Consider the following 11608-nt stretch of genomic DNA (forward strand, 5'->3'; position numbering starts at 1 on the left):
GCCCTGATTTCCCAGGAGGGGTCTGCATCAACGAAAAAGAAGCGCTCCTTCCAGTGGTGAATGGAGGTAGGACCCTCCTTGACAAGGCCGCACCCTCGCCGCGCTGCGAAGCACCACCACCCTTTGTCCTGGGGGTGGCCGCTCAGGCCGTAGAGCTCCCAGAAAACGTTCAAGGTGGCGGGAATCGCATGCAAGCGACAGAGAACCTGGAAGACCGTCAGAGCACGCCACGAGTTCGGCACCAGTTGCGTCGGTGCCATTCCTAAACCCCGGAGCACCTGTAAGACTAGGTCTGAAGGGGGAAAGCGGAACCCGGCCTGGAGGATGCCCTCATTGATGGCGATCTTCCCTCGAGGAGGATGAGACATCCTCTCCTCAGGCCCTGGGAGCGTGACATTGCAGGCCTCGGGAAGGTGGTACCGAGCCACAAATCCGTCTAAGTCCTCGGCGACCAGTTTTGACTTGATGCTATCTGCTCCCACTTCGCCCATCCCTAATGGCCAATCTACGGTCAGGACGGGGTCAAGAAGGAGGGAAAGGCCGGAACGACTGGGGTGCACTAGTACAAAAAGAAAAAGTATGAAGAGCTCAAAGTAGAAGAGTGGGAAACTCACTTGAAGAGGAGGAAGAACGGCTCCGAGAGCGTCAAAGGAAAAGCAAGCGAACGTTTCGGCGGCAACAATGGTAGCGCAAAGGAGAAACTCGAAAATGTCCGTAAAGAAGAAGACGGACGGGGGAGGGCCCCCGATTAAATAGGCGAAAGGGCAAGTGACACCTCGATGACGCCAGAAGACGCCTGGCCGCCGAAGGGTCGCTCGCACCCCAAAGGCGAATCGACACCATTAAGGAAGGATGTCCGCCGAAATCCTCAGGTTGCCAGGTCAGCAGCAACCGCCATACGCCATAAAGAAGGCGGGAAGCTTGAAGCGCGCGCGCCTCTCCGAAGGATGGCGGCAATCTCGAAACATCACTCCCTTCACCTGTTCCCCTTCTGGTTCCAGGCTCGGAAGTGGGGGGCTACTGTTATGGGGGAATTGAGCCGCCATGCCCCACGTGATCGGCACGCGTATCCAGGAAAGCTACAGCTGCCCTATGATCCAGCACTCCGACCCCGAGTCGGACCTCCTCGGCTCCGCAGCCCGACCCCGGGTCGGCTGCCCTATGATCCAGCACTCCGACCCCGAGTCGGACCTCCTCGGCTCCGCAGCCCGACCCCGGGTCGGCTGCCCTATGATCCAGCACTCCGACCCCGAGTCGGACCTCCTCGGCTCCGCAGCCCGACCCCGGGTCGGCTGCCCTATGATCCAGCACTCCGACCCCGAGTCGGACCTCCTCGGCTCCGCAGCCCGACCCCGGGTCGGCTGCCCTATGATCCAGCATTCCGACCCCGAGTCGGACCTCCTCGGCTTCGCAGCCCGACCCCGGGTCGGCTGCCCTATGATCCAGCATTCCGACCCCGAGTCGGAGATCTTTTGATAACGACAGGCTATTCTCCAGAGGCACGCCGCGGCCTCCTGCTCCACTACTCCCTGCAACGGCTGTACCCGATGCTGCCCACGATCTCCTGTATCAACCGTACAAAGCGGAGCTCCACTACGCCCTGCCATGACCGTACCCAGCGCTGCTCCACGACGCCCCGTAACGGCCATGTCGGTGGCCATTCTATCGTGCCCCACGACGACAAACCCCCCTGAGAGACCTCCCAGCCAGGTATATATGCGGCTGGGGGGAGAAGGGGGGGTAAGCAATACCTCCCAGAGCACTCTCTCCCACTTGTGATTATCATCTCTCCTCCTCCAATCTCCTCTGACTTGACCGTCGGAGGGCCATCACCACCCTGGTGGTGGTGCAAGGCTTGTTTGCAGGTTCCTTGGCGGAAGGTGGAGCGCAACCAGCACCAACCAAGACAACTCAGGCGGAACCCCGTTCACACCGTCGTGTCAATCGTTCTCGGTTTGGACCACCAGCAACAGGTAGATATGTAAATAAAAATATTTATAAGACGATCACGATAAAAAACAAAAAAATTATTTTAAAATTTTATTTTATTTTTAAATAAAATAAATATGCTTTTTTATTAAAGAGGTATTTGTGCAAAAAGAGGTACTTGTTTTTAATTAAAGTAAATAAACTTTAGAAGCATATTCATGCAAAAAAAAAAAAAAAACTCTATACTATAATACATACCTGCGAGAGAAGATTTACAATTTTTTTTGTTTTTTCTCTATATCGTGAAACACGTTGTATGTTTATTAGCTACAAGAATAATAATAATCTAGAAAAAAAGAGAGGGGTTGGTGGTGATAACGGATAAAAGCAGCAGAGAAGGCCATACCTTGGTCAGCACCATCAGCAGCAGCAAAGTTCAGGGGGGATGCACCTACAAGTATGGTCCACACTCATGTGAACCCCTTCCTCATCAACTTGCTTCTTTTGGGCCCCACCAACTTTGCCCAGCTCATCTTCCCCCACCTCACACCCATACCTACATACAAGCACACAAGAAGATAGCCCTGCCTCCTTCTCATGAATCTTCTTCCCATCATCGCATGAGTTGACCCACACAAACACCCACGCCACGGCCCACGAGATTTTATGAATTCCAAGCAAACATATTGCTTTATATAACAACCCAAACGATTAGCAACATGACCGCTTCACCCCCTTCTATATATTCCCTTCCCGTTTGTTTCCAAAACCTTAGCCCGTCCTATATACTTTCCCATTACTGCAGGCTCGAGCTAGCCATCCGTATTAGACATGGACAGCAGGTGCATCGAGGATGTCTGCGGTAAGACAGAGAAGCTGCCGCCGCCGGGCCCTGAAAGCCTGCAGCGGGTGGGCAGCGGAGCCAGCGTCGTTCTCGACCCGGAGGTCGGCATCGAGGCTGAGTCCCGGAAGCTGCCGTCGTCGCACTTCAAGGGCGTCGTGCCCCAGCCCAACGGCCGGTGGGGCGCCCAGATCTACGAGAAGCACCAGCGGGTCTGGTTGGGTACCTTCAACGAGGAGTCCGAGGCCGCCCGAGCCTACGACGTCGCCGCCCAGCGCTTCCGTGGCCGCGACGCCGTCACCAACTTCAAGCCCCTGTCCGAGACCGACGACGCCGACGCGGCCGAGCTGTCGTTCCTCGCCTCCCACTCCAAGGCCGAGATCGTCGACATGCTGCGCAAGCACACCTACGATGACGAGGTCCGGCAGGGCAAGCGCGCTTTCGGGGCCGGCAGGAGGAATATGCCTGCAGGCTCCGGCGGCGGCGGCGGCGGCCTAGGCGCTCGGTTCCTTGCAGCCTCGGGCGGCGGAGCGCAGCGCGAGCACCTCTTCGACAAGGCCCTCACGCCGAGCGACGTCGGCAAGCTGAACCGGCTGGTGATACCGAAACAGCACGCCGAGAAGCACTTCCCGCTCCAGATCCGCAGCGCCGCCTGCAAAGGCGTGCTGCTGAACTTCGAGGACGCCTGCGGGAAAGTATGGAGGTTCCGCTACTCGTACTGGAATAGTAGCCAGAGCTACGTGCTCACCAAGGGGTGGAGCCGGTTCGTGAAAGAGAAGAGCCTCAAAGCTGGGGATGCCATCACCTTCCATCGATCAACCGACCCGGACAAGCAGTTGTTCATCGATTGGAAGCCTCCAGCTGTCGGCGGTCATGCCGAGGCCAGACCGGTTCAGGGGATCAGGCTCTTCGGTGTGAACTTGCTCAAAACTCCGGCAGTCAAAGTTGGTGGAGCCGGCTTGGATGGAAATGGAAGAGTTTATGTGGTTGGTTGTAGCACAAAGGGAATCAGAGATATGGATCATCAGTCGATGCCATCGCCGCAGCTCTACTTCAAGAAACAAAAGACGGAAGCCTTGTAGTATTGGCATTTGCCTTAAGACTTTTCCATTTCGTCTTTTATGTAAATATTCGAGTGTATACTCTACGAGAGATGGAAAAGTTGAATCCGACTGGAAGGAATGAAACATCAGGGAAACGATTTTTTTTTTTCTGTTCATATGCTCTTGTGAGTTTATTCTGCAAATTGGTATCCAGATGCCAATGAGCTGTTTAAAGGAGAGGCAGAGATAACCACAATGAAAAAAAGGTAAGCTCAAAAGACGAAGAAAATCTCCCGTAAACTCTTTTTTTTTTCTTTTCCTTTTTGTCTCGCCTGGGCAGATAGACTTATCTCTTCGGGAGATGCCTAATTAACTACCAAATAATCCAGTCAACAAGTTAGCATGAGATGGAGATGGTTTGCTTCAAATTAGTCTCTCTTCCACATGTAATTGTCCTGCCGTTTGATTTCTTAAAAACGAAGCTATACAAGTGTTGCCAGGATTTGACAGACATCTTTCTTTTAAAATAAGGGAACCGGAGCAGCTGGGTTGGGTCAATGACCGCCACTTGATAGAACACTGCGCTAGCTTTAGCTGGCTGGGAGGTGAATGGGTCAAAACTCACACTTTCATTGTGTCCTGCCGATTCGCCGAAGCTTCCAACGTGCATGACGGGAACAGCGAGACAGACACAGAGAGCGAGAGAGAGAGAGAGGGAACTGGAGCTGCATGCTTTTAAGGACCATTGACAACAGGCATTTAGAAATGTCCACAATGTGTCGGCTCTTCGAGCCTGATGTTTTTAAAAGCCAAGGAAAAGACCGAACCTTGCTAATACTCAATATAATTTCACGTCGCTGTATTGTATTGTCAGAAGGGAAGATTACCCATCGAAGTCTTTATAACGAGTCGACCTTTTCCCCGCATCAATCACGGATCTGAAGGTAGAAGAAGAGGAGTAGAGACAAGTTCCTTTGAAGAATATCATTATTTATAGTGTATCTTGATTTAGAAACTTGGATTTGCTAACAGCAGGACAAGAAACATGATTAGATAATTAACACATCAGCAACAGGGAATTAAGTCTATGTTAACTAGTTAAAACATTATTTTTTTTAATATAATATATTAGTTTAACCGCCATAATTGCAAACAGAGACCCAAGGGTACGTGGTCTCCAGTGAGTTAGTTGAGCCAGGCCTACATTGATCACTTTCAGGTGACGTGCTTCTCAAGCGATGGGGTTGAGGGGGGACACTCAAGCTGTGAGTCTTCACCTCAGACAAAGAAGTCTTTGTTGTTTATTAAAATTTTCAGCTAATTCTCGTGCCAATCTCCTATTTCGTCATCAAAATATCACATGGAACATCACTGTAGTCATCCTCCCATTGCTTCAAACCATGTGCATTAGTTTGTCGGCTGACCTGGTCTTCTCCTTCGGGTTCCAGGTTGTTGAGAGCATCCGGTCTGCTGGCGGTGGGAAGAAATCCAGGTAACTCGTGACTAAGTCAAGGCTTTTAAAGAAAACATTTAAAGGCTGAGAGAAGTTCTTCCGGACGCGTGTCCGGACGAGGATGCCTTTAGAGAATTTTAGTCTTCTCGACTCAATTCAGAGTAAGACTCTTAAGCTTCTAGTCATATGGCAAGTCTGTTTTTGTCTATTAAGATTTCATTACCATGTTTCCAATCTGAATGTTGGATTACCGCTTAATTACTTTTATAGGCTTAAAGATCAATCCCCAATCATATGATAAAATATTTTTTGTGTCTATGATGACATGCACAAATTACTTCATGTGACACACCTTGATATGCGAACTCTAGTAGTGTAAATGAGCTGAACATAAGCAAGCTGAACCTAGCTCGAGTTTGGTTCAAATTACTCAAGGGCCAACTCAAGCACATTTTAAGCTACCGATGGTCCAGCTTATGATCAATTAATTTTGAAAAGGAAACATTCATTGGTGTGGTTGAAGGGAGTACCAAATTGACAATTTTCTAATGGGACTTTTGCAGCACAAGTCCGTAGACTAAAGCCAGATCTTGACCTCATCATTCTTGATATTATTCCCATACTGCGACGCACTATTAGGGGAATAAAAGTAGGATGGAGAGCCGATCTTGAAGGTTTGGGGCATTTTTGATTTTTGAGACCTAGGAGGATTTTGATGGGCTTGTGATGATATGGAAAGAGGGAGCAGGATTACATGTAAACTAGGGTTTCATAGAACTTGATGTCTAAAATCATTTAGATCATGATCATGCGTGCCCAATACAATCATACCCGACCTATTTATTAAACATATTATAGCCGAATTGGTTTATCCGTTTAATGAAGAGGTAATGCTTGATCCGGAATTCTGATTCATTTACTAAATATGTTGAATATGCATTGATAGTTTTCCTATAGTACCCATGTCTCAACTTGACACAAACCAAATCCCTCATCAATTACACCCCTAAATGCACATTCTCCTTGCCAATTTAGCCTAAAATATGTTTGCAAATAAACATGTAATATGTTGGTATATGTCATTTTCTGCTCTCGCCTGTTTGTGCTGAATTTCACCGAATTTCCGGATCTTCAATTGAGTTTATCTGATTTAACTCTGAACTAGTTTGGTTTAGTTATGTTCTGTTTTCAAGAGTTGGGAAGCGATCATGATCGATCGGATCGGCTCCATGTCAATGCAAGACACGCTATTTTGCTTTATGCATAAGTTCCATTTTTTTTTTGACCTAAAAGGACTTGTAAATTGGGGACAGCAGATATTTCCATTTAATTAACAAACTGGTTTTAAAATGTAGGTTTGTGTAAGGGAAGGTTTGATGTTGCTGGAATCCTTTATACCACAGTAAGTATTATTCTACCATCAAAGCATTAGCCTGGACTCATTATAAAGAAAAAAAAGGCAGAAGAAAAGAAGAAACATACAGTGACATGCAAATTTACATCATGAGATGTGGCACCACATTATCTCAAACTCTTTGTCCTCAATGACCAACTCCATGCATCTCCACTCTCAACACCTCCATAGGTACTCCCATCTTTAATATACATGCATACTCACTTAGCTTCTCGATCTAAGGGATCAAATATATATACTAATGTAAAATTGATAAACTACATGGTATCAGAAAAATGTGTTTGATTATGCATCCATCAAGAATAGATAGAAACAGGTGAAATCTTCAACAAACAAGCAAGTTCTCCCCCAATTAGCTTTGACCCGGAGTCACTAAAATGAATCCTACAACAGGCAGTTGGACCTTTAGAATAGAGGAGCACTATAATCTTGCAAATAAAGTCCAGCATCCCAACCTTGACAATATTTGTTTTGAGTCTCAAACCAAGAGATAAAGAACCACCTTCCTATAGTTCAAGCAACCCATGAGTCCATGACATGTAGCCACTACAACATAGCATGGATTCGTCAAATTTTAGGTCATGTCTGTCTTTGACGTGGAAAGCAGAACCATGAACTGGAGCAGAGCATCAGAGACCTCAAAGCTGATATGGGAGTAGAGTGTGGAAATAAGGCAAGCAGTCCTAAGGTCAAAGCAGCATTTGGTGTGCGACAGGAGGAATGGTCATATTTCCTGACATGCTCGGTTACAAAATCAGAATCGAAATCGAAATGGAATTTGAATACTAGATAAGAGTTCGAATTAAATTTTGGAGGATTGAAAATATTTCCTAATCTCTCTGAAACCGAAATGAGAATGGAACTCTATCCAACCAAACAAATAAAATGAAAGTCACTCGTTCTCATTTTCATTGCAGAGCCTAACTTTCTCTAACCAAACATTGCCATATAGTGGCTGACATATAATCCATATTTTATGTCTGCAATGACTACTACAGCTATGAATACTACATAGTGGTCTACATAAAATACTCAAAACGTTTTGAGATTTTAATATGTTAGTTAACTAAAACTAAAGTAATTATAATCAATATTTTTCCCATGCAACAATCAGTCATTCGCTGCAACGGACCAGAATCACCCGGCAATGCAGCTGATGCCTTCAATTACAACCGCATGAAAGAACCAAAACGAAAGCATTGCAAATCAAGGGATGTAACTAAGCAGAGTCTCATTGAGCTTGGCCTGATTAGGCTCAGCTTGAAAATGCTATCGAGGGTACAAATATGTTTGAGCTCAGTAATTTTACCATTGAGCTTGACTGAGCATCAGCACAGCCTACTTTGGGCTTCTTAGTCCATTAAATTAGACGAGAGCAAGACCAAGTGCAAGCTAAACTGAAACCAGATTGGGCCTGTTTCGTAGTTTGTAATAATTGGACATCCATCCGAAGACAATTCGGCTCAGCAGGGTCCCATTTTGGACATTAGATTGGCTCGGGCTGAAGCCTGAGTCAGCTCAGAAAATGATTCAAACATTGAAAAATTGACTCAGGACTTAGGCCAGCAGAGATCCAACGTCAGGAAAGGTATTCGACCTACTTACAACAAATTAAATAGATAAATACAAATTACAATATTATTTTACCTATCCTATTAATTTAACTATATATACAAGGATTATTTAATACTTCTGTTACGATAACTCACAAGTTTAAAAGTTAAGTCCGTCAATTCCGGAGGAATTGCTCAGGGTGGAGGAAACAGTATCTTGCGAGCCAAATAAAGTCTTAGATCAAACCCAAGACGGTTAACTTTATATATTTGTTTGGAAATAGTAGATGGACAAGACAAAACAAGAATGGAACAAAAGAAGGAAGGAAAAAGGGGGGAAAACCGAAAACCTCAGCGTAAATAATCCTTGGCCACCGGCGAACCGAGAGCAAGCCCGCCGGCACCACCAAGCATCATCTTCTCCACCAAGCCGGCAAGTTTGGCGTGGCTAGCGGTCCACGCCTCCGCGACTTCGGCCTCCTCGGCCTCGGCCTCCCTCCGGACCGCGAAAAGCCGCTCCCTCCACTCCTCCTCCAACCTGTCGAGCCAGGCGGCCTCCTCCTCCCGAAAGCGCCGGATCTTGGCCTCCACCTCCTCCACCTTCTCCCGCATCTTTCTTGCCTTCTCCGTCTCCATCTGCTGCTCCAGCCTGCTCAGCCGCCACGCCGCCTCCTTCCGGTGCTGCGCCCAGCACCGCCGCCCCTCCTCCACCTCCGAGCACAGCTGCACCAGCGCCGGCAGCAGCAGCAGCCACCCCTCCGGCCGGGAGAGCGAGAGGCTGAGGGAGGGAGGCGACGGCGAGGACGGGGACGACGAGGAACAGGAGGAGGAGGAGGCGGGGGCGAAGAGGAGAGGATTAGGCAGGACGAGGGAGGGGAGAGGAGGAAGATGGGAAGGGGGCGGGAGGACGTGCTTCTCGGCGAAGGTTTCGAGGATGTGCTCGTAGGCGGAGGTGGTTCCATGGTGGAGGGGTTGCTCAGAGGAGGCTTTGGCGGCGGCCTTGAGCTGCTTGTCTTTGAAGACCTCCCACCACTTGCCGAGTCGCTTGGGGGTGCGGCCGGGGAGGTGGGCGGCGATGGCCTTCCACTTGTTGCCGTAGCGGGACTGAAGGGAGACGAGGAGGGCCTGCTCGTCCGGGGTGAGGGAGCCCTTCTTAAGACCCGGGCGGAGGTAGTTCTTCCACCGCTCCTGGCACGACTTGGGGTCGCGGTGGAGCGCCCGCCCCATCCGCTCCGAAACCAACCCCCACTCCTTGGCCCCGTACTGCCTCACGTACGCCCGCAGCAGCGCGTCCTCCTCCGGCTGCCATCGCTGCCTCTCCTTCATCTCTTCCCTCCCTTCTCTTCCTCTTTCTTCCTTAATAACATCCTCCTCGCCGAGGCTGCTGCTCCTGGTGGCGGTGACGAGGTCATTATCTTTAGCTACTATTCTTCTAAAAAGAATTATTGAATGAACGAACGAGTGTGGGCATGGATGGCTCTCTCTTTTTCTTTGGCAGAGGGGAAGGAGCGTGACAGAAGAGGTTGCGAAAAGACGGGACGGCGGGGAAATGGGCAGGGTTTGGACAAATCGATGAGGTGGAGATGGACGTGCGATGGTGCTGTCGGAGGGCCCCTTTATATATATATATATATATATATATATATATATATATATATGACCAAGCCCAGATTGGGTACATGCAGGTTCGCACTCACTTTACCCTTTGCTAAGAAGCGAAGGCCCATCATCCTATATCCTATAGTTTCTTTTTTTTTTTTCTCCCTTTCCTTGTCTTTCTCATGTCACATGATTGGGCGTGGCATTAGCATTGAATGGATGGAGTGCTGTTCTCTTCTGTCTCCTTTATTACTGTTACGCTGCTCCTTTTTCCCCACACGCGCACTTTCTCTCTCTCTCTCTCTCGCGCGCGCGCGGGGATGGTCTTTAGCCTTTGCGGGCCTTGGAGGCACCGAGTGTTAGAAGGCGCGCTTTCTCCCTGCATCGGTGGCATTCCTTTGGTCTTATTATCGTGCAGAGCCTCGTTTAGCATCTGACGCGTAGACAGGACTGGGGCGGTTGTTCGTCCTCATGCGCGGTGGGGCGATGCCTGCATTCCCTCGGGGGAACGGCGTCAAAGGCCATCTAGGCGAGTTCCTCGCGCGTGGCCATCATAAAAACTTTAGGAAATGACATTCATGTAATTTGGCAGGTCAAGAGGACATGCATAAAATTTGATTTATGCTTAAAGATAAAAATGATAAAAGCGACGATTTGTTATTTTTTATTTTTTTATATATTTGTACCTATCATGTGTGATATATCCGTTTTAGCTATTAAAAAAAAAAAGAAGTAGTTGGACCAATCAAGCCTGCTCTTGTTTTTATGGTCGAGTTACTTGTTAAATAATATGTCACAACAGTTCCACATATCTTCAATTAAATTTTGTTTGCAGATGTGACAGCTGTACAGCATGTAAGACCCTAAGTTTTTTTTTTTGGGACCACGGCGCCTTTTGTGTACTAAAATAATGATTTGTCGCCATATGAGGCTACAAATAAGAGATCTAATGGAAACAAAAAATTAAAAGATGGTCGATGACGACATAAAGCCTAAAATAGAATGCCTACAAATTCCCAGCTCTGAAGTCTCAAGGAAGGCCCTGAAATTTAATTAAAAAATAATACCTGATATTTTTAGAACACTAACACAATATCTTAATATTTCAATCTAAGAAATAAAATTCGACATTTTACTACCTAGCTTAAACATATAATAGAACCTAGCTAAAATGTTAGTTATGACACACAAGCACTGTCATTTGTGTTCAGAAAAGCTAATTAATCCTCATCTCAATTTGAAAATAATCTCGCAATGTTGGCGCATGTTGAGAAACATTGATCTATCTTTTTAGAAAAAAGCTGACTCACAATAGGATACAGAGCTTATATAGTTGTACATTGAAAATACATAGATTCTTCAAATCATTTATGAGATTATTCAGCTTGTTGAATAGTTTAATAAATCTATTTTATAAAAAATATTATTTTTTTTATTTTTTTGTAAATTTTTTATAAATAGTTTCGGTAAACTTCATTTTTCTAATAAATGCCAGATGGCTTTACCTCCCTCTTCATTTTTTTTAAAAAAAGAGAGAGAGCATTGTTATTTGTCTCTTCTATTCATGTAATGGTTGGAGACTAAATAGTGTGTTTATAATGTCCTTTGTTAGCCATTAATTAGAACAAATTAATTAATAATGAACAATAATAATTAAATAATTATGTTAATCAATCAATCTTTCTGTGTATATATAAGAAACACTTTTAAAAAAATTCATATGTATACATTTTGTTTTTTAGCGCCTATAATTGGATGACCGCTACCATTATCCGA

The 11608-nt window shown here is 46.7% G+C and overlaps 2 protein-coding genes across 2 annotated transcripts; one reads left to right on the top strand and one right to left on the bottom strand.

Annotated features, from left to right (window-relative positions):
- The first annotated feature begins 2314 nt into the window (after positions 1 to 2314).
- LOC103708187 (AP2/ERF and B3 domain-containing transcription factor RAV1) lies at positions 2315 to 3989 on the top strand. Its single transcript, XM_008793006.4, has one exon. The coding sequence runs from the start codon at positions 2761 to 2763 to the stop codon at positions 3850 to 3852; it is 1092 nt and encodes a 363-aa protein (XP_008791228.2). The 5' UTR covers positions 2315 to 2760; the 3' UTR covers positions 3853 to 3989.
- A 4461-nt stretch (positions 3990 to 8450) lies between these two features.
- On the bottom strand, positions 8451 to 9847 carry LOC103708186 (protein rough sheath 2 homolog). The gene has a single exon (XM_008793005.4). The coding sequence runs from the start codon at positions 9557 to 9559 to the stop codon at positions 8585 to 8587; it is 975 nt and encodes a 324-aa protein (XP_008791227.2). The 5' UTR covers positions 9560 to 9847; the 3' UTR covers positions 8451 to 8584.
- Positions 9848 to 11608: the final 1761 nt, after the last annotated feature.

Source organism: Phoenix dactylifera, chromosome 4 (assembly GCF_009389715.1).
Source record: "Phoenix dactylifera cultivar Barhee BC4 chromosome 4, palm_55x_up_171113_PBpolish2nd_filt_p, whole genome shotgun sequence".
NCBI lineage: Eukaryota > Viridiplantae > Streptophyta > Magnoliopsida > Arecales > Arecaceae > Phoenix > Phoenix dactylifera.

Coding starts and splice junctions, on each gene's coding strand:
- LOC103708187 (XM_008793006.4), top strand. CDS start 2,761: ATGGACAGCAGGTGCATCGAGGATGTCTGCGGTAAGACAGAGAAGCTG.
- LOC103708186 (XM_008793005.4), bottom strand. CDS start 9,559: ATGAAGGAGAGGCAGCGATGGCAGCCGGAGGAGGACGCGCTGCTGCGG.